Source organism: Leucoraja erinacea, chromosome 25, assembly GCF_028641065.1.
Source record: "Leucoraja erinacea ecotype New England chromosome 25, Leri_hhj_1, whole genome shotgun sequence".
In the NCBI taxonomy this organism is placed as follows: domain Eukaryota; kingdom Metazoa; phylum Chordata; class Chondrichthyes; order Rajiformes; family Rajidae; genus Leucoraja; species Leucoraja erinaceus.
This window is the reverse complement of record NC_073401.1, coordinates 25,252,223-25,276,258: the sequence shown is the minus strand read 5'-3', so window position 1 is coordinate 25,276,258 and position 24,036 is coordinate 25,252,223. Positions and strand designations below refer to the sequence as shown.

Sequence of the window (24,036 nt, the reverse complement as noted above, 5' to 3'; positions counted from 1 at the left end):
CTTCCCCAACTACGTCTCCTTGGTCATCTGTTGCTGGTTCTGTTTTGTCCTGACCTTTACTTACCTCCAGTTCCCTCCCCTCTATTTTCAGTCTGAAGAAGGGTCCCGACCCTCTGAGTTACTCCAGCACATTGTGTCTATTTTCTCCAACTAGGCGTGGGAACAGCCATCCTATTTCTCAGATGCAGCCCTCAAAGTAGTCCTGGAAAAGAACAATAGTAGGATGGAGCTCCGACATATTCATAGGCCAGTAAGTATCAATGAAAAGAGAGGCCAGATAATACCAGAATTAATATCCTGAGAGATGGTTTCTCAAGGTTAATGACATTACATAATGAATATATTATTATTTTGCCTATATTTTTCATCCTACCTACTCTCATCCCTAAATCTCACTCACTTAAAAATTTCTAATGGTTTAATTTTGCCTTATGTCTGCCTTCCCCGTAGAGTCATAGAGTGATACAGTGTGGAAACAGGCCCTTCGGCCCAACTTGCCCACACCGGCCGACAACGTCCCGGCCCACTAGCCCCACCTGCTTGGTCCATATCCCTGCAAAAAACTGTGCCTGTCTAACTGTTTCTTATACGATGGGATAGTCCCAGCCTCAAATACCTCCTCTGGCAGCTTGTTCTTTGAGTGAAAATGTTACCACTCGGATTCCTATTAAATCTTTTCCCCTTCACCTTGAACCTATGTCCTCTGGTCCTCGATTCCCCTACTCTGGGCAAGAGGCTGTGCATCTACCCAATCTATTCCTCTCATAATTTTGTACACCTCTATAAGATCATCCCTCATCCTCCTGCGCTCCATGGAATAGAGACCCAGCCAACTCGAAGCGGGGGGGGGGGGGGGTGTGGAGGCTGGGGGGGGGGGGGGGGGGGGGGGTGGGTGGGGGGGGGGGGGGGGGGGTGTGGGGAGAGAGCTCGGAGAAAAGACAGGGGTGTGGGGGAGAGAGCAGCAGTGAGGCTAAACTCATAGGACAAAAGTAAATGTGCCAGCATGCATGGCATTAAGTATTTGCAAATGTGAGATGGAACAAGGCTATAGAAGAATCAGTAAACAAAGAGAAGGAATTTTGATTAGGTGCAGCAATAGGGAGCAAATGAAGATCGGCAAGTATTGCAGCCTGCAATGGAACATTATATTTGCAAGAAAGGGGTTGGGCACATTGTTTAGTATGGCTTGGAGATTATGTGGCTAATGCGCAGGATTGGGTTTTAACCATAGGCAGAGGCAACTAATGGGTTTGGGGCTGGAAGTAAATAGTATCCATGTTGGATAGGTTATAGAGTTTGAAGACCACCTCAAGGATACAAGGTCAAACAGATTGGTGCAACATGACTTCCACATGTGGCCAAACATGACATGGTAGCATGGAATAACTTGTTCCTAGAATATGGGGCTTAGATGTCCAATATGGGGCTTGTTGAATTTGAACTGGCAACAAGAGCAATCCATGAGGCCAAAGCCAGAGAACCAAAAATAATATAAGGCTGGAGAAAGAGAGTAAGTTAACACCATGCAAGGTTTATAACCAGGATAAAGATTAAAAGTTGGTTCATTGGAACAAAGGAAATGCTGGTTGAGAAATTGCCAAAATCTTTTTAACTCATCTTCTACCATCATACCCATTACTTGATATAATAATGGAGCCATAGACGTATCAAATTCCAGCAACTGGTGCTTAAAACATATCAAAATGACTCAAAGGAAACTAAAGTAGTGGAGAACTTGAAGAAAAATGGGGTGCTCTAGTGCGTAAAAGTTACCACTTGTCTTAATCATACAATGTTTTTTACTGAAAAAATATCAATCTAATCCGCATTGCAGTGAATCAATACCAACTACATCCATCATTTCTCATTACTGGTCCTCATTACCGAGTCCTTCCACCTGCTCAATCATTCTGGTTGACCTTTCAATTTCCACTAAAAAGTTGTACACTTTTAACAACCAAACCAGGATCTAGTTTCCCAAGAGCTTTCACAATAGTGATTTATCAAGTGACAAGATTTTCTCACTATTTTGGTTCAATATCATCCATTAAGTTTGGCGTTGGAAACATGTGACAGTTAGACCATAGGACAATACAGTACAGGTGCAGGCCCTTTAGCCTTCCAAGTCTGTGCTGACTGTGATGCCAATCTAACGAATCCCATCTACCTGCGTGCGGTCTGTATGCCTCTATTCCCTGCCTGTTCATGTGTTTGTCAAATGCCTTTTAAACATTGCTTTGATCTGCTTCCACCATTTTCCCTGACAGCATGTTCCAGGCACCTACAATTCTTTGTGGAAAAAAAGATGCTAATTGTAAATCTCCTTTAAACTTTCCCCTTCTTGCATTAAATCTATGCCTTATAATATTTGACATTTCCACTCCAGGAAATAGATCATCTATCTAATCTATGCCTCTCATAATGTTATGTTCACCTCCCAGTCTCTGGCACTCCAGAGAAAACAATCCACATTTTTCAATTTCTCCTTATTTCTAATAATCTAGGCCATATTGTGGTGAATCTCTCCAAAGCCTCCACATCCACATCCTTCCTATAGTGTGACAACCAAAACCACACATAATATTCCAGTTAGACCAAGCAAACATAACTTGCACACTTTCATACTGACTGTCGTCAATCAATGTAGGCAAGCATGTTGCATTCCTTCCTTAGAACCCTGTTCGTTGTGTTGCATAATCTTGATGCAGGCCGGAGCAAACACGAAGGGCCACATGGTCTACTCCTATTCTTTATATTGTACCATGTTATATTAAAGATCTCAAATCCAATCAAAACTCAACTCTAGCTCAGCCACTATTGTATTCAAACAAGATAGGCTTGTGGCAAACTTAGGAGATATGTTGACAATATCATTATCTTAATGAGGTCATCAATTTTTGTTTGGGTTTCCAGAATGCAGGAAATCTTGGTAGTTATTCAAGACAAGGACAACTTTGGGGAAAACATTTTCTATTTATAGCAGTTTCAATTTAGCTCACACACATCAGGGAGCTTTGCAAAATGATATTAGGGCAGGTGACTAAATATTTGATCAAAAAGATAGATTGTAAGGAGCACTTTCCCCGAGGCAAAATAGGTTTAGGTAGGAAATTCCACAGTGCAAAGCACTAATAGTTGAAGCCAAGACCTATTCAACTCAGGAATACTTTTAATTACAATTTACAATTCAAGGAACATGATATCTTGGCTGGAGGAGACTGGAAATACGGAGCGGTGAATCCCTGGAGAGATTTGAAGACGATGAAAATTTGTGAAGTATGGGTTTGTTTAATCAGGAAATAGTGTCAATCGGCAAATATAGATGTTTTGAGTGAACACAACTTACTGTGAGTTATGGCTCAGACTGAGGAGTTTTCAATGGCCTCAAGTATATTGTGAGTAGGACAAAATTGCAAGATGTGCACTGGGATTGTCAAGCTCACAAGTAGCAGAGGTAAGGATAAGAGTTTGAGCAGCAACTGGTAAAGATGGGCAGTTACAGATGTGGAAAAAGGTGGACTATACAATGACATACAGATGAGGCTTAAACTCAACTTTAATAAACTAAACACCAAGGCTGTACACAAACTGGTTCGATTCCAGACAACAGGCAAGGAGAGAATTTGGAACTAGTGAAAAGTAAGTGGTTTGTGACAGGGATCAGGAATGGTAGTTTCAACATTCCCAATATTTGAATGAAGGAAGTTTTACCTTCTCCAGAATTGGATTTGCATTGTCTGATAATTTAGACGCAGTGGAGAATTAGCGGTGAGGTAATGCTAGGTGTCATTAGCATATGTGTAGAAATTTGATGCAGTGGTTTTGTATGTATTCCAGAGAGAGAGAGCATGTGGATGAAAACTAATGGGGAGTAGTAAATTCCTTAGGAGCACCAGAGACACGCATAGGAAGATGGGAATTAAAGAAAATTTTGTATTATTGGATAGACGGGAATGGAAGTGACAAGTATGGCTTCATTTTGCTGAATGGTGGCGGCTTGATTTTGGAAGAGGCTGGTGTTGTCAGGTATGTTAGCAGCTGCAGACAGGTGATGAAGGACATGAAAATATTGAATCAATATCAATCAATATCAGTTTTATTCGTCACTTGCACATAGAGTGCAAGTGAAATGAATTTGCCAGCGGCGATACAATGAAAAACACCCAAAAACACAATAAAAATTTTTTACCACAAAGATCTTTATGAAATATATTATCTTTATGAAAAACACATAGAATTGTGTACATGCTTGGAACAGAATGGTTACAGTTTTCTTGATGAGGATAAAGTCCTGAATAGAGGAATTCAAATGAGGAATTCTGTATAAGAAATAACAAATTTGGGGGGCTATATTATATTTAAGACTTTGTAGAGAGAAATTAGAAATTGTCTGGCAATTTGTAAAATTGGAAAGGGATGATGATAGTAGATTTCGATTCAAGAGAGATGAAGCTTGAAAAAAAGAGATTCATCATGAATAGTGACAAACATTGGGACCAAGAAAGGAAGTCAATGATCAGTTGGCGCAGGTAGATGATGAGCCTCTTGGATAAGATGACTTCACAGTGAGCACAAGGGAAATGAGAGAAACTAGAGAAAGATGCTAACTTGGTACTAGTGCTGGGGTTGTTTTTAAAGATTGAAGGAAGAATGAAATATTGCAATGTCAGCCGACTGAATAATCTCAAGCTGTGTGCCAAAGAAATCCATGAGCTACTTGTATTTGTTATTGTATTCCTATCCAAGTTCTTACACCGCACACCACTGTCAATATCGGACTTTAGACATTAAAGATACAGTGCAGAACAGGTCTTTCAGCTCACAGAGTCCGCGCCAAACACCGATCACCCCGCATACTAACCCTATCCTACACATTAGGGACAATTTACAATTTTACCAAAGCCAATTAACCTATGAACCTGTACGTCTTTGGAGTGTGGGAGGAAAATGGAGAAAACCCACACGGTCACAGGGAGAATGTGCAGACTCCGTACAGACAGCACCCACAGTCAGGATCAAATCCGGGTCTCTGATGCTGTAAGACAGCAAATCTACCACTGCACCACTGTGCTGCCCTTCAGGGACCTAATTTAATGCATAAACATAATTCTAATGTCAGTTTGTTTAGATTTTGTTGGTCAGGCACATTCTTAGAATGGAATGTTCTTGTAAACGATAAGCTCAAAGTTAGAGCAAACAGTATTCAGCAAAAGCTTACACTTTGAAATTGGCTTTCATTCTATAATTCTAACATATTGAAGTACTGCATTTAAGGTAGTTAACATGCGCATAATTTTTAATTGATGAAATAAGTCCTTAAAAGGCCATTGAGTTGGATCTTTTGCTGAACAGCAAGCTGTACAAGGTTGCTAATCGCTGGGCTGGGGAGCACACTGCCTCATGCCACTGGGCACAGTTTTCTCTTGGAAGAGCAGTTTCTAACTGATTTTCAAGGGTCAGCATAGGACAAGGCTTCTCCAAGTGTCAGTGGCCAGCTTCATCTCCAGAGTAGCTTTGACAGCCAATGAGGCCCTGGCTCGGGCTCACAATAAAAACCACTGATGAGATATTCATCGACATCCAGAAACAAGCAGGCACTCTTAATAAAGAAAAATATTACAAAATATAAAACACTGAGAAAATGCTTGCACTTTCTTAAAATGATTGCTTGAATTAACTGACTAGAATGAAATAAAATTTACTTCCCATTCTTTGGCAGCCATTTCTTTCCATTGATTTCAGTGGGGCTGTTACACTTGCACTACACAGCAAGCAGATGTACCAGCTAAGTGGAAGAAATATGAGGGTGTTATCAGCAGTGTGCAGGTGACCCGGGGCTAACACTTAACAGGAGAAGAATACTGCTCTTCAGCCCATACTCAGAAGCTTATATCCATTTAAATACTTAGAAACCAATAGATACGAGCAGCTTTTCTGCAGAATATCCACCCTATTAGCGTTAATTTGAATCCTATTCCTAGCTTCTCAACCCCCCCCCCCCTCCCACCCCCAAAAGAAATTGCAGTGTGAATGATTGATACTGGAAATTGATAATGGTTCAGAAAAGTCAATGGAGTTATTGGCACCGTACTGTACAGTGGGATTACTGTCTACTTCCTAACCAATAAAACATAACAGATCGAAAGAAACGGGTGTTACAAGTTGAAATGTAGTAAATTAGGTGCAGATAGGGAAATGGAGTGAAGATAAATAGTGACATCAAAAGGGAAAACAAAAAAGTATAATTTAAAAAAGCATTTAGAAATAGTTTACTACATGCCTCGCAACACGAGTTTCACGGGTTTCCTTTCTGGGTCTTTTAAGATTGACTGGTGTGGTAGAAAAATAATTGTCACTGTTAATGGGGTATTTACATTGCAAAATCCCATTTTTAACTTTTAGTAGCTTGTTATGTTGCCATTGCAGTAATTTGCACAGTGTCCATAAATTGGCCTGGTCTGAATGCACAATTTTGAAAATAACAGTGCAGTCGGTTGAGATAAGGTTACCCGGATAATTCACAGTTAAAACATAGCAACTGCCTGAAACTTTGCAGCCGGGAAGTTTGGACAAAAGTGGAATAGGATGATGGACTTTACTAATGCCACCCTCATTACAATAATGACAGCAGTTCAAAAATCTCTTCTTTGGCAGAAAATAATTATAATTTCCCCCTTAAACCGTTCCATGATTCTATTTTTTTTTTACATTGCTTTTCAGTCAACGTTTCAGCTCCCTGCTTTAGCAAATTATTATGTGGCAACATTCTGTTTGATAGTATTCCAGTAAAGAAAATAACATTGTTATAATGTTAAGAGGGTAGATATTATTTTTGCACTTTGGGCAACTTGAGTTGACGGAAAATGCAATGTAAATTCAAAAGTTTATTTTCAAGACGTTTTAAGAAATTATCTGCATGGTGACTTTTTATATAAAATAGTTGTAGATAAATGTTTTACGACCTCTTCACCTCAGATTGACATTTTTTTTCTTTTGCACACTAACAACGTCAAATTCCATGAACTCTCAATTCTTCTGCCAGCAAATTCTCAGTCACAACCTTGTACGATGGAAAACCTGTGCCATCTATTGGGAAGCCTATAGACTACCAACTAAATATCAGCAAATTGTTTTACCAATAGCTTCTCCTCTAAGAGCATTTGTTCTTTTCTTTCAATATACATCTAGAACTATTTTCATTTTTAAATGTGAAATATTATGGATTAGCCAGAAGTAAAGAGAAAATGCATGAGTTTTCCCACTGTAATAACATACTCTGGCATGTATATACTGTTGATTGCATAACAGTGAAAATCTCGTGTCCAAAGCTAAGTATAGAGTATACTAAAGGGAGGGGTTAAAATTGTGATTATTTTGATAACCTTTGGCAATCGGAAAGTACAAATAGTTTGGAAAGGGGTGGAGTTATGTAATAAAATGGAGAAACGAATAGCATTAAAAAAACAAAGCTAGATTTGCAACACCTTTTCCCTTTCCAATCAATTCGACCAAGACAAAGCCATTCAGGCCATAAATGATGGCAATGTATGAGAAGAAGCTCTTCTAGACTACCTACACCAACTTCCCATTGTACACTACCTTTCATGCAGCAGGCTATCCTATATATTTACTAATTGTTTGAATCAATTTTAAAGGATAGCATAAACTTTCAATTAGAAAGATATAGGTTAATCAGGACTGTCCCTATTAATGTGATTGGGGATGATCAAGAATCTGAATGATATGTTTATTTTGAGGAGGGAAGAAAGAGGATCAGTGCAGCCAGTGCATTTGATGTTGGCTTCATGGATTTTAGCAAGGTTTTGACAAGGTTGAATATGAGGAGACAATTGTAAACACCAGGAAGATCTAAATGGTTTGGTGAATTGGATAGAAAATTGGTAAATGTGCATATATTTATATTACGGTATATGGACACACTGATCTGTTTTGTAGTAAATGCCTACCTGTTCTGTGTGCTGAAGCAAAGCAAGAATTTCATTGTCCTATCAGCGACACATGACAATAAACTGAACTTGAACTTATGCAGAGAAGTGTTAGGTAATGCATTGGGGAGGAGCAAAATGACAAAATGAATACAAGATGAATGAGAAAATTTAGAGATCAAAAAAAATATAATTGCACAGACCCGGAGCAGAAATTTATGAGTACATTGTCAGTATTTCAAAATTGTGCCAACAGCAAAAGATTGGTTAAGCTAGAGGTGTTTTCTTTGGAATAGAGGCAGGTGGACAGAGAAGAGAACATATCTATTTTCCACTGTATTCATTTAAAGTGAGTGGTAGAAATGGTTGAAAACTTCAAATTCCTTGGAGTCAATATCACCAACTTCTTCTGGACCACCCAAATTGGAGCAACAACAAAGAAAGCGCACCAACACCTCTTCTTCCTTAGAAAGCTTAGGTAATTCGGCATGTCCCTACAACTCTCACCAACTTTTACAGATGAGCCATAGTTAGCATTTTATCAGGATGCTTCGCAGCTTGGTTTGGAAACAGCTCCATACAAGACTGTAAGATATTGCAGTGAATTGTGGACGCAGCCCAGGCCATCAAACAAACCAACCTCCCTCCATTGACTCCATTTATGCCTCACGACGTCTCGGCAAGGCCAGCAGCATAATCAAGGCCGACTCACACCCTGGACACTCTCTCTTCTCCACTCTCCCATCGGGCAAAAGGGATAAAAGTGTGAAACCGAACATCTCCAGATCACCTACCGTTCCCTCCGCAACTCCATGGCTAACTCGTCCCTTCCCACCCAAACCACCCCCTCCCCAGGTACCTTCCCCTGCAACCGCAGGAGATACACCACCTGTCGCTATACCTCCTCCCTCGACTCCATCCAAGGACCCCGACAGTCTTTTTAGGTGAGGCAGAGGATCACTTGCACCTACTCCAACCTCATCTGCTATATCCACTATTCCAGGTGTGAACTGCTATATATCGGCGAGACTAAGTGCAGGCTCGGTGATCATTTTGCTGAACACCCCCGCTCAATCTGTCTAAATCTATCTGATCTTCCGGTTGCTAAACATTTTAACTCCCCCTCCCATTCCCACACTGATCTTTCTGGCCTGGGCCCCCCCCAATTGGCCCAGCTGTATGAAGGTTGAAAAGGCAGCAGCATCTATGGAGCGAAGGAAATAGGCAACCAGCTGTATGCCCGATATTGATTTCCTCGCTCTAACTTCACCCGCTGAGTTTCTCCAACCTTGTAACCTTTTCTCCAGCATCTCTCTCAACACCCTATGAATATTGACTTATCCTTCAAGTTAACCTTGCTTTCCGTCTCTCTTCAACCCTCCCCTTCCCAGTTGATTTGTCCCCTTGATTACATTTTATCTCTGTTTACTTTGTTGTCACCTTCTCCTCGTTAACAATGGTCTATTCTACATTTTCCTTGATCTTCATCTCTTTTGATCCCTCGCACTTATCTCTGTAATTCCCTCTCCCCTGATGCTCAGTAAAGAAGGGTCTCAACCCAAAACATCACCCATTCCTTCTATCCAGAGATGCTGCCTGCTTACTCCAGCGTTTTGTCTGGAACTGAATCATCCTACCACAACCAGAGTGCAGTTCTGAACTACTATCTACCTCATTGGTAATCCTCAAACTATCTTTGATCGGACTTTACGTTGCACTAACCCTAAACGATATTCCCTTATCATGTGTACATTACCTTTCCTTATAATGTATTTGCACACTGTAAATGGCTCCACTGTAATCATGTAATGTCTTTCCACTGACTGGTCAGCACGCAACAAAAGCGTTCCACTGTACTTCGGTACAGGTGACAATAAACTAAACATAAACTAAACCGCGCCCACACCCGGCATACATGGAAAATATGGTTTTGAAGGCTCTCAACTGTCACCTTTTACTGCAGAAAGCCTTTACTTGAAGAGTGTGGGGGGCTGCCTGCAGCTCAATGGAAACAAGGTAAGGTGGTGTGGATTTTCGTGATTCTGTCTGATTGATTTGGAGCCTGAGGAGGAGCAGCGGCGGTGGAGGCGCTTCATCGACGACGACGACGACGCCGGCCCTTTGGGCGCCACCCACTCGGAGTGAGAAAGGGGCGGGAACGCCAACGGCGGAGGCTGGACCGGGACAGGACCATGACTTGGTGAAAGGAGAGAGAAAGAAAGAAAGAAAGAAAGATAGCTAGATAGATAGATAGATAGATAGAGAGAGAGAGAGAGAGAGCCTTGTGCGTGCAAACACCGACCGGCGTCTGCATTTGCGGAGGAATAGGATTCATTTCCCCTTTTTAATAACAAAAATATAAACGATTTTATGAGGTGAGGGGGCGAGGAAAAAGAGGGCGAAAAGAAGAACCGCTCGCCGGGCGCCTGGAGACGGCGATCGTCGGAGGTTTACCTCATTTTGCATCTGACAAAAATTGTTTTACGCTTGGTGTCGGCGAAGACGACGAGAGGGAGAGGAAGATTTTTTTTTTCACCCCTCTCCTGTGCACAATGAAGGCGCCTGTCCGCCATGTTACAATGCTAGCCAGGGACTGACTGGGTTTCTTTTTTTTTAATTGTTTATGTTTATTTTGTATTTCCTTTGCTGATTTTAAAAACATCTTCCCGTCGAGTTTAATCTCCCCTCTCAGCCCTGGAGGGAGGGAGGAAAAGGAAGGAGGGAGGGAAGAGAGCCTGAGTTCGCAGCCGCCGCTTTGTACCTCTCTCACTCGCTCACCCCTCGGAGCTGCCATGGCGGAACCGACCTATGCATGGTGAGTCCATTTCCAAGCCCTGCACTGCTGTGTTTTCTTTTTAATTGTTCCTTTTTACTGATGCGGAAGTCCCGGCGATCTCGGGTTGTTTTTTTTTCCCTCCTCCCTTTTCGCGGTAGGCCGTGACCGCCTCGGCCTCACGGTTTGCAAGGGGCCGGGGGAAGGCACCGCCGGCGGCTGGAGGGCGCTCCTGTACCGGCTGCAAGCTGCCGGCCGCCTCTGCAACGCTCTGACCCGAGTAAAAACCCTTGAAAACAACCTCTGTGACTGCAAAATCTAGTACAGAGAGAGATTCAGGGGCTTGGGCTGCTTAGATGCCGGGTCAAGAGCAAAGAATCAATGACCCGATGGCATTGTTTTAATTTTGTTTTTAAGCCCAAATTCGTGCATGTCAATTACTTGAAATTTAGATGGCAGCGACATGAAAATCAGATATGTGAAACAAATGCTCAGGATACGAGCTTCTGCATTTTGAAGACTATATCATTACACCGATGTTTTCCAGGCCTACTCGGCCAGTGGCTAATTGTTGCAATCATTCGGGTTTTAAATTGCATAATGGTCTGAAGGTATTCACTTTATTGGGATTAAAGAATGATAGCACGATCACTAGTGAGTTTGTTAGCATTGGATTCCATGTACTTTTTGTTGTAACTAATCCTTAAAAATTGCGACGCCACAGAACTGACATTTTACTGACAGAATTCTGTTGCCTAGATGACATGTTGGATGAGGGGTGAAACGAGTTGCATAAATATGATTTTTGAAAGAAAAGCTTTTTCTATAATCTTCCAGTTAGCATAGAATATTTGTTCTTGTTTTTTACCTAGGTCCATTGATGTATATTGAAATAATTTACAAAAATATACATCATGTTCAATTCAATGTAGTTATTTAGTATATTGTGTAGCATGATTGTTTGCATTAAATTGGAACCAAAGGTGTTAATTTTCATTACATGTTTTGTGCAGTGAAACCTTCATAGGTCTTGTGATTGTTTTCTAATGTTTGAAAGACTAACACGGTCAGTGTCCGAATGCTTTTGAACCCACGGTTAAGCCAATTATAGAAAATAACAATTATTTTTAACTTGTATTATTGGATATACTATCCCAATACTTCCAGGTTGAGACTGTGTGATCTGGTGACTGAATAGAAGGGCGATTCGTTTTTCTCAAGGAGCTGTTTTCCTAAACTACAGAAAAATAATTTCGTCATTGCACAATTGTTTTCATCTTGTATTGCTTTTAGAATCAGTACTTTGTGTTTCAATGCTCAAATGCTCATGTTGGTGGTGTACATTGTAGGAAAAGGGTGGCGTCAGCTGAGTCTAAGATTTTTTTTTCTCGAGGGAAGGGCAAAGTAAGTTTTATTGTTTGTTTTTTTTGCTGAGCCACCTTATTGGTCCTGGTAGTTTGTTGTCAAATTTTGCTTCTGCTGACCTAGTGCGTCAATGTTGTCATTTATTTTGATGATGTTTAACTATATCATAAAAATGCTCCATTGTAATTCACCAATGATGGTACTGAAAATTTGGAGGCATCACTTTGTAATGTGGTAGGTACATCATTTAACAAATCTACATGGCACAATCTGCTGATAACACAGGCAATGATGATAGTTGAGCTTGGATCTTATAGTTTTAATCCTTAAATTGATATTGTGATCTGTTCCATATATTGCAGGGCCTTATTTGTTGCTGCATGGTCTTTTGCAGACAAATTAGATTCTCTTGTTTTTCACCACAAAATAAAAAAAGCAGTTTCATTTTCCTACCAAAAAGTGATTATGTAAAAAAACATACTTTTCATTGCATACTCTCCTGTCTTGGTTTATCTAATTCTGCTCAACAACATCACATTTTATATTAGGATTTAAAATCCCTGATTCAAGAAACAGATGTTATCGCTGGGAAAACTTGGTGTGTCCGACAGCATCTGTGGAAGGAAATGGACAGCTGATGTTTTGGGTTTGGATTGTGGAATCTGTTTTGGACAAATTTACATCTTCAACTGCATATTAAATGGTCTCAATCTACAATTTGAATTTAGCTGAAAATAGAATTCTAATTGAAGCATAATGGTTTTTGGACAAATGCCTTTATGCTAATTAGACTATGCAGATTGTATATATCAAAATTTTACAAGGTATTCTATATCATTGTGATTTTTCAGGTTCATAATTAAGATCCTTGTATTTAGAAACAGAAAAATAGCAGCCAGGAGTAGTCCATTCAGCCCTTTGAGCCAGCACCACCTTTCAATATGATCATGGCTGATGATCTAAAATCAGTACACTGTTCCTGCTTTTTCCCCATATCCCTTGATTCCTTTAGCCCTTGAATTTAAATCTAACTCTCTTGACAACATCCAGTGAATTGGCCTCCACTGCCTTCTATGGCAGAGAATTCCACAGATTCACAACTCTGGGCGAAAAAGTTTTTCCTCATCTCAGTCCTAAATGACCTACCCCTTATTCTTAAACTGGGACCCCTGGTTCTGGACTCCGCCAACATCAGGAACTTTTCTTCTGCATCTAGCCTGTCCAATCCTATAAGAATTTTATATGTTTCTATAAGATTCTTCTAAATTCCAGTGAATACAAACCCAGTCGACTCATTTTTTCATCATATGTCAGTCCCGCCATCCCGGGAATTAACCTGGTGAACCTACACTGCACCCCCTCAATAGCAATTATGCCCTTCAAATTAGTAGACCAAAATTGCATACACTACTCCAGGTGCGGTCTCACCAGGGCTCTGTACTACTGGGACCACCTTGCACCTAAACTCAAATCCTCTCACAATGAAGACCAAGATGCCATTAGCTTTCTTCACTGCCTGCTGTACCTGCATGCGTACTTTCAGTGACTGATGAACAAGCTCACCCAGGTCTCGTTGCACCTCCCCTTTTCCTAATTTGACGCCATTCAGATAATAATCTGCCTTCCTATGCTTGCCGCTAAAGTGGATAACCTCACAGATGGCATCTGCTCCCGCGCCCAACCTATCCAAGTCCCTGCAGCCTCATAGCATCCTCCTCGCAGCTCACACTGCCACCCATTTGTTTCTCAATGTTTTAAATCTTCTACATCTATTTGCATTGAGATTTTGAGACTGACTCTGTCATTGCCTTTGGAATAAACAGAAATAATAGTAATTGAATGAACCTACCGTGTGCAATTTAAATTCAGTAAGATGATAAAAGCCTATTGAAAGGGTCAAAAGAAAACATTGATTACAGCATATATGACAGAAATTGTCTCGGTAATGGACAAAGAAAATAGATGACAAACATAAATCAGGTGGGAGTCCAGCCTGGCTAAAAGGTTTTAACATAAGTCGCAATTAATGCAAGTATTGATACTGATGGACGGAGGTACCAATAGATTAAAAATTGATCACCATTATGTGTTTATTTTCAGAAATGGACAGCTACCAAGCTCTTAGTTATTCTTGTTTTTTTTTTTCTTGGTTGTACTAATTGGACTTGATTAGCTTTAATCTAATTTATTAAAATTAACTTTGTAACATCCAAAGTCATTCATAAGAGGATCATAACTCATCACTTTGATCTGTGTTTTGGAAACTTTTGATAAATTGAGTTTTCATATACAAGGCTATTAGTTAAACACTGGGGGATTAATTATATATCCTGTGTATGGATGATAATTGGCTAAATAGCACAGGCAGCAAGGTAAATAACCATGTGTTGGTGAAAAATCAGCCAATTAACGTTATAGCTTTCAACTTCAGATTGCCCAGTTTTTTCGATGATTTTGGATCATGATTCTTCTGACTGTTCACTGGAGCAGATCCATATTTTATTAGGCCAGTTTATCCACCCTGTCAAATGGCAGTCATTGGAATGTCACTTGTCTTTGTCTCCAAATCTGGTGGTATTTGCATAGTAGATATCCTTTCACCAAGCTTGCCACCTTCCAAATGCCTCTCATTGACAAAACTAGCTCTTGGCCATTCCTCTGAGAAATATAATTTTTGTTTTGCATGAACAGCCAGTCCTGCCATTCTGCAATCTAACACTGAGAGATTTTGCTTTGGTGTGTTGGAATCAGTTTATTGTCATATGTAACAATATATTTTTATTTGCATGCTATATTGCAAATCATACCATGCACAAGTGCATTCAAAACATACACAAATACAAAAGGAGTGCAAAGAGAAAAAATATCAGAGTGCAGATTAGTGGTACAGAGAAAGTGCAAGATTCTTAATGAGGTAGTTTGGGAGATCAGGAATAATGCAAGCTTACAGGACAACATTTAGTATTCTGATAATGTTGAGGCTCTAAGGTGCTGGTGAGGCTGCATTTGGAATATTGTGAGCAATTTTGGACTCCATGTCTGAGGAAGGTTGTGTTGGCCTTCGAGGGGGTCCAGATGAGGTTTAGAAGAATGATCCCAGGAATGAGCAGGTTAACCCATGATGAGCGTTTGTCGGGACTGGGCCTGTACTCGCTGGAGTTTATAAGAATGTGGACTGCTGGATGGTGGAAGATCTTGCTGAATGAGATCCTGGAAAAGATTGAGATCACTGACTCAGCCTGGGCCTCCTAAACGGGATGTGAATTTTGTGAACGTCATTTGGCAAAAATTATTAGTCAACAATTAAAGGATGTAATTAAGCTGGAAATGGTGCTGAAAAGATTCAAGAGGATGTTACCAGGGCGGGAGGGCCAGTTATAAGGCGAGACTGAGTTAGAGTGGGATTTTCTTCCCTGGAGTGTACTAGATTGAGGGTTGACCTTCACAGAGTTATTTGAAATCGGGGTCCAGTTGAGGGTCTGATGAAGGGTCTCGACCCTAGACGGCGCCCATTCCTTTTCTCTGTAGATGCTGCCTGACCCGCTGAGTAACTCCAGCATTTTGTGTCTATTGTGTCATTCGTGTGGCACTGGAAATAAATGTGACGTATAAAAGGTGAATGGTCATACTGTTCTCTCCAGGAAGGGGAGCCTGAAAGTAGAGAGCACAGATTTATGGTGAGAGGGGGAAGATTTTAAAAGTACCTGAGGGGAAACATTTTCAGAGGGTGGTGAGTATATGAAACAAGCATCCTTTAAATGAAACGACTATTTAAAAGTGAGTACATGGAGGGATTTGGCCAAATGTAGGCAAATGGGACCTGCTCAGGTAGACATCTTGGTTGGCACGGGTGAGTTCGTCCGTTGGGCCTGTTTCTGCTCTGTAGGACTCTGAAGGCAAACTTTCTCTTATTTTTAATATTTTCATACTTTCAAATTCTTACTTGCTCATACACGTTTAACATGGAATTCCCTGCGATATTACTCATTCATAAATGAGTCTATTCTTTTTGTCCCAAAGTAGGAAATAGCCACATTTTTCTTTGACAATCAACTGAAATGAAGGAACTTGTGTTGTTAGCAAGGCTTCATGATTTCCCACTCACCAATGTATCCAATGTGGCATGGAATTTGCCACTGGTTCAATGGGGATGAATTTGGGAGGTAGGCAGACTCATTATAAGGTGAATGATGAGTTCAAAAGATCTGGCCAATTGTTCCTTGTTCCATTGCCTCATTCTTTCACCTTGCATTATCATCCGCTTTTGCCTTTTAATTGCAATTGCCCTCCACCCCTTTTGCAGATTTTACTCTGTAATTCTTGCTTTACCCCAGCTCCATTGGTCTTTTTCTGCATCCTAAAGTCCTTAACTTTTCCTATTTCAGATGAAAGCCCATTGGGCAGCAATGTTAACTTCTGCCTTGTCTGTTTCCTTACAGTAGACAAAAATTTAGTTTATTGTTGTCGCGTGTACCGAGGTACAGCAAAAAGCTTCTTGTCATTATTTATGTGTTTGGACATGTTTTTATTGCAGTTATTTTCTACGGTCATGTGATAGGAGCAGAATTACACCATTCGGCCCATCAAGTCTACTCAGCCATTCAATCATGACTAATCTATCTCCCTCCTAACCCTATTCTCCTTCCTTCTCGCCATAACCCTGACACCCGTACTAATCAAGAATCTATCTATCTCTGCTGTAAAAAATATCCATTGACTTGGCCTCCACAGGCTTCTGTTTACCATTATTCTGATCTGGGAGGATATTTTGATGAAAGTTTGATGTGATTCATTTAGTAGTTACATTTCAAGCTGGTTGCTACACAGATAAAGCATAACGGTTTGTCTTCAACACTGTTCGCGAAATCTACTTCCTACACTGGCTTAAAACTTTTGTTTCTTTTTCATACAATTCACTAATGTCATTGTCATCTACAAAATGAATGTCACGTCTGGGAACAGTTACTGGAGCAGCAGTCTGAGTTCTGGACCATTGATCCAGAGATATGAATTAATATTCTACCATGGCAGCTGGGGAATTCAAGTAAGTCAATCAGGAATTAGAGCTCATTTCTCATGGTATCAGTGAAGCGACCATTTGTTATTTTTAAAACTTCACCTGATTCGATATCCTTCAGGATAGAAAACCTTCCATCCGAGCCCAGACTGGTCTACGTGGTTCTCTGGACCCATCCCCTTGAGTTGAATCTCAACTTCCTCCTTGGTTCATGGGGAAATCTGTATGGGCTGTAGATACCGACCTTGCCAGTGATGTTCACGTCCTTAAAGTGGCAGAGACAGCCGGTAATGCAACAACCCGTTATTGTGCAGAGTGATCACAAGCCCGCCATGTGCATTCATCACAATGGCAGATGATTGACACCATAACAGTTTGATACTGTACACATTGAGTATTTTATGACCAGTGTGCCACAGTTAACGTGCGTTCAGTGTATTATCATTTTCCCCATCCCTCCCCCGATGCATGACTGCTGAGGTTAAAGGGTATTGTGCACTGGATTACATCTCTGCTGAAGCTATGATGTGAGACACTAAAGAATTTATTCACTGTGAAATTTTGAAAGGTGCATATGACCTGTAAAAGAGGTGCCTGTGGCTTGCATGGTATGGCCACTGTCTATTCTAAGTAATAGTTACCACTTCTTGCCACTAAATAACATGTTTCCTCCTCCATTTCTACTGTCCCATTCTGTACTCTTCCTCTCGTGATCTAACATTAGCTTATTTGCAATCCTATTGTGGTTGGCACCTCTGCTGAGCATCTGGTCTGCATTTTCTTCTTTTCTACATACAGAGTCAAGAGTGTTTTATTGTCATATGTCCTAGATAGACAATGAAATTCTTACTTGCTGCAGCACAACAGAATATGTAAACGTAGTACGCTGTTACTATATCCAGCCGGCTACAAAAAAATTTCCTTGAAATCTTTTTCTTGTTTTTTTTAAACCATTGAGGTAAAAACATTAGAATCCCCTTTTTTTAAAGAAAAATCAATCTTGGCATTATTTAATAGCACTGAAAATCAACAAGTGGCAAATGTCAGGAATGCGAAATAAAACTAGTAAGTGCTGCAACCATTCAGCAGGCCTGATGCTGCCTAACCTGCTGACCGTTTCCAGCAGCTCCTGATTTTACATGATAAAGATTACCTAATTAACATCTTTGTGGTTAAAACTTGGCACCAACCTGCGTAAAACAGCTTTGGCTCTTGGGTTGGGCTTCATTTTGTGTCTAAAAATAATAATATAGATTCAGCTTGGAAATCACTTTCTCCAAGTGGAAGGCTTTAATAGTTTTACATATCTGGTGTTCTGTTTTACAGTTATTTATATTTTTGTCCACCTTAAAAATACTCAAATTCCACTTATTTTTGGTGCCCAGCATGTCCCCTCTGTGAGAAGCGACGAGTAAGAAGAGATTTGTATCTAGATTCCAACTACTCTTCAGATAACTCCTAGCTTCAATGGACACACACTTGTGTTTCTCTTTCTCTTGAAATTATCTTGCTTTGTTACATAATTGTTCAGCACGTTGACTTCACTGCCCTGCCTCAGATGTATTTAACCCCTATGAGGTTAAACCCTAAAAATTGTATGAAAAAAGGTTGTAATTTGATGTTACATTATTGCATTAAAAGTGGTTGGCACATGGTAACCAGCAAGTGGTTCGCAAATAGTAACCAACAAGATCTTTGTAATATACCTCGCTTTTCTTACTCTGTTTCCCAAGCTAAATTGTTATGTCATTTACCATTGTGGATTTTCTGATGCCATTTGTATCTTTTAGCTTGTTGAATTAGTTCAAATAGTGCAGCAACCTAGCTTCTTGTGCATTCTCTCCAGCACCCTACTACATATACAAACAGTGTTCCTCCAATTCTTGTTCCTTATGCTTTCGTGCCTACCCTGTCTTTGCTTCGAAGTTATTCATTGGTTGTACTATATTTTTGAACTATATTAAGTAAGCTTATTGTTTCGATCATGAGCAGTAATGATTTCAGCTATTGGGGCTCTTTTATTAGGTTGGAATTCTTCCTTGCATTTAGTTTTGCTTTTAATTTAATTATTTGTATACATTTTTGATTAACTGACCTAATGATTCTCCTTTGTGTTCCTTTTAGCTTGTAATTTTCTTGTCTAGGTGGTGCTTGATATCTTGCCTCCAGCATCGGGAGTGTTTAATTGTCACTTGTATCAGTAATGTATTAGTAATTCGTGCTTGTTGCAGCTTTACAGTCCCATTAAAGCAATAATGCACAAACAAATATACAATAAATTAATTAAAAATACTAAGATAACCCAACCATAAATGTGCAAAAAAACCTCCAGAGTTTGTAAGTGCAACCAAAACAAAGTCCATAATAGATCATAATTGCTGAGGTAGGCTTGTGGTTAGTGTTGTGCAGTGTTCAAGAGCCTGATGGTTGCTGGAAATAAGCTGTTCTTGAACCTGGAGGTCACAGTTTTTGGGCTCCTGTACCTTCTTTCCAGTGGTAGTAGCGAGACGAGAGTATACCCATGCTGCTGTGGGATTTGATGATATTAGCTGCCTTTTTGTTTCACCCGACGCCGGAGTTCCATCTTCACGGCAAGAGGGCCCTGAAAATCATCGGACTGGCTGCAAGGCCACAAATGGGCCCCGACCTCGGGTGTTTCACAGAGGAAGAGACTTAACTTTCTGATGCCTTTCCACACAGTGGAAATTTTTGATTCTGCTGAGGGGTGACGTTTGTGTTGAACTCTATAATGTGTTGTGTCCATTTTCTTCATTTTTTTTAAACCTTTTTCTATGGTTTGTATGGAAACTTATTATCTATTTTATGTAAAGCACTTTGGTGTCAATGCGAGTTGACTTAAAACGTGATATATAAATAAAACTTACTTACTTACTTACTTTTTACAGCAGTGCCTCGTGTATATCCCTTAATTGTGGGGAGGTCAGTACCCATGATGGAGCGGGCAATGTCTACCTCTTTCTGCAGCCATCTTTAGTACAAAATACATATTGCATATAATGCGTTGTTTAAATCCCCATAGGATCAGCAGCAGTGGCAAAGGAAAATCAAATTATGTGTGAAATCTGTGAATTGTGTGTTTTTTCTTTTTTTATTGCAGTCTTTATTAAGCAAAAGGGTACGGACCCTGCAAACTGACATGGATACTCTATTGTTGTCTTCAATGGCCCAGGATTGCTTGAGGCAAGGAAAAAGATGCTGCTGCCAAAGATTTTTACAGTGTCAGATTTAGCTCTGATGTTTCAGATGTGTCTTGCAAAATTCTACTCTATCCTTTCAGTTGCAGCTCATAGCAGCCTGAATTTTGGAAGCAGTGTTGTGCTGTACTGAGAGAAAATCCAGTAACGCCGATTTTTGATTTGAAAATTAGAAATCGCTAGCTGATATCCACTCTTAAATGCTGCAAGGGAGCAAGAATCTACATAATGAAGATAGGCACAAAAAGCTGGAGTAACTCAGTAGGTCAGGCAGCATTTCTGGAGAAAAGGAATGGGTAACGTTTCGGGTTGTGATCCGTCTTCCGACTTAGTCAGGAGAGAAAGAAACGAGAGATATAGATGGCACATAGAGCAAATGCATGAAAGTTATGCAAAAAACGCCGATCATCAAGGTAAGGTGGAGCCCATAATGATCCATTGTTGGATGTGGAGTAGATGATAACGAGTTATACAGACAGTGAAACTCAACCTCACCTTTCCTTGATCACCGTTGCATTTTGCATCTTTCATTCATTTGTTTTATGTGCCTTGTATATCTCTCGTTTCCCTTTCCCCTGACTCTCAGTCTGAAGAAGGGTCTCGACCCGAAATGTCATCTGTTCTTTTTCTCCAGAGATGCTGTCTGACTTTTTTTCATTTTGGCACTTTCTAGGAAACTATAAATGTATCTGCAAACTGAACTGATAATCTGTAGGCAGACCAGCAGACAATATCAGTTGGAAGTTTATCAAATGCATGAAAGATGTGCTTTTCCATATGTTTACTGTCAAACACAAAAAGATAATTTCTCTGGCTTTTAAAGATTTTATTCAATCCTGTTGCAATCAGAGTTTGTATTTGGTGCCGCACAAAACCATGAGGATTCTCCTGGCTGGCTATACTCTTGCCTATGTAGTCATACTGATAGAGTTAACTGCAAGAGTTTCTCTGTTCGCCTTGCACAATTGTCTCTGGACTCTGTCAAGTGTGTGTCATTTGTTCCTTTCCACCCTCCTACCCCCAAAACTACATTTGACGTTTGCATGCATGCACAAGTTCCCTGTGTATGCTGACTACACCTACCACACCTATAGTGTCTCTATATTGTAAGATTACATGTCCACCCTCTGCACAAAGATGACTTGCGATTATTTTCTTAAGTGGGGAAAAATATTGTAAAGACCAAATGACTTGCTTTCCGCCTCCACTGCCAATTACAATTCCTCCCAGGCACTCTGGTTGAGCCCTGTTGTTTGCGGATTTTCTGTCTCCGTCACAATGACTGTGTTTCAGTGCCAATCACTACCCTTGCCATGGCATGTCAACTCCTGAAACTCTCCACCTGTTATAACATCTTCAAATAAGGTTGTGCTTTATTAGCCAGCCTCCCACTATCCACCCTCTATTAACTCGCGTTCATCCAAAACTTGCGGCTCATTTTTTCCTTGATTCCTTTTGCAAGGGTGATCTTAATATAGCCTCTAAAAATAAGGTGAATGATGGATTCGTAGTCGTATATCACGGAAACAAGCCCTATGGCGCAACTCATCCATGTCCACCAGGATGTCCCATATAAGACAGTCCCATATAAGACGGTCCCATTTGTCCGCATCTGGACCATATCTCTAAACCTTCCATGTGCTAGCACTAGTAACAGTTTTGATGTTTAGCTTAAACTTCTGAAATTTGCTGTAGTTTCACAATGGAAAAACAGCAATTGCTAATAGTCGTGCTGTCATGGTAAGACACAATCCAGCTCCAGATCTAACTTTTTAAAAACAAGACACGAAACACAAATGAGTCTGGAATGGAGTTTGAGTTCATTTCCATTTTTGACATATCCTTTATACACTTCCTTTCTACCAGCAAATCGAGTGAACAAAACATTTTCTCAGACAGTGCTTGTTAATTAGTCATTTCATTCTCAGCCACTTTGTGTAGAATCTGTAATTGACAATAAATTAATTTTACTTGGGGTTGTTGCATACTGTGCATTCAGAGAGTATTCAGACCCTTTCACTTTTTCCACATTTTCGTAGGTTACAGCCTTATTTTAAAATGGATTAAATTCTTTTTTTTTTTAATCATCAATCTACACACAATATCCCAGAATGAAGAAGTGAAAACAGGTGTTTAGAAATATTTGCAAAGTAGTTAAAAAGAAATAACTGAAATATGATATTATAGACAATTGTTCAGAAATCTGAGATTTATCAGGAGTGAGCATTTATCAGGTATGCAACAAAAAAAAAGCTACCCTGTCAGAGTTCTGTAGATAAAGTGACCACGAGCAGAGTTTCATTACTATTGGATCTGTTTTAGGACAAATTTTTTTAAATCACTCTTGGGTTGGAAAATTCAAGCATGATATGCCTTTTCTGAGACTGATAACAACAGCAGTAGTGGCTGCTTCTTGATAAATCTCATAATATTGGTTCTTTAGGTATGCTGACATCATAAATGGCAACCAGTGCCCTGAAATAGCCAATTTAAAAAAGTGCAGGATAGCTTATAAAGAGATCTAACTCTTAATCTTTTGCTTTGAGTACGCTTGATCTTTTTCACAAGATGGGTGATTGTATTTGGCGTGTGTTCATAGTTTGCAATCAGTAACAAAGTTTGCAAACTATCAAATTGTAAAATTTTGTCTTTCCACCACTGATGTTAGTGAGGTGCTTTAGGTAGGAGTTGTATTGTTTCTCTGTCTCTCTTGGCTGATGAAAAATAAATAAATAGATAAATATGTATGTATTTGTAGATAATCTCAGCAAGGTACTTCTTAAATTGACCAAATAAGGCTCATTTGCAGAGTCTGTGGGATGTTTATGGATGTCCTAATGTCATCAGGCAGTTAGTACTATAGCAAAAAGTGTTTGATTAGTACTACACACACCCAGGGAAGGAGGGTGGGTGTTAATAGAAGAGCTCTTGCAATCCTTTTTATTTGATTTTTTTTCATTTAATATTTTATGCTTTCAAAGACTGTAGCTGATCTAGGTCCTTTGTCTTGAAAGTTGCCGTGTATAATTTTTAACAAAGCCAACGTGCCTCCATCCAGAAAACGGCTGTGAAGACAGTTTCATCGACTTTCGCACATTTAGAAATAACCAAAAGTGAAACAGTACAAAGCATATGTTGAAAAAATAAAAGTATCTTGTACATCTCCTTTAAACATTTTTTCTCTCGCCTTAAAGCTATGCCCTCTGGCCTTTGAAAATTCCACAGTGGGTTCTAAAGGTTCTGACTGTCTACCCAATCTATGCCTCTTATAATTTTATAAACTTCTCATGTCTTCCTTCAAGCATCAATGCTCCAGAGGAATCAATCTAAGTTTGTCTAATCTCTCCATATAGCTTGTATCCAGGCAACGGTCTGGTAAACCTCTTCTGCACCCTTTCCAAAGCCTCCACATTGCTCCTAATTGCACATGATACTCCAAATACAGCCTAACCCAAGTTTTATAAAGCTGCAAAAGTACTTCCTGGCTTTTGTACGATACCTTGACCGATGAAGACAAGCATCATACAACACCTTTACCAGTCATTTGCACAGGATTCCTAAATACTGGCATGCCGGGACACTTTTAGTCAAATGTAACCTTGCCGTCTGAAGAATGGTCTCGACCCGAAACGTCATCTTTTCCTTCGCTCTATAGATGCTGCCTCACCCGCTGAGTTTCTACAGCATTTTTATCTACCTTCGATTTTACCAGCATCTGCA

The 24,036-nt window shown here is 40.0% G+C and overlaps 1 protein-coding gene across 2 annotated transcripts in view; it reads left to right on the top strand.

Moving 5' to 3' along the window:
- Nucleotides 1-10,115: 10,115 nt before the first annotated feature.
- sppl3 (signal peptide peptidase 3) overlaps nucleotides 10,116-24,036 on the top strand; it is a 123,958-nt gene continuing 110,037 nt past the window's right edge. The window contains exon 1 of one of the 2 annotated variants that reach the window (XM_055655268.1): nucleotides 10,116-10,761. In XM_055655268.1, coding sequence (XP_055511243.1) covers nucleotides 10,739-10,761 — 23 coding nt within the window. In that variant the 5' untranslated portion in view covers nucleotides 10,116-10,738. The remainder of the gene's footprint in view (nucleotides 10,762-24,036) is intronic. The other variant, XM_055655271.1, reaches the window with a different exon arrangement.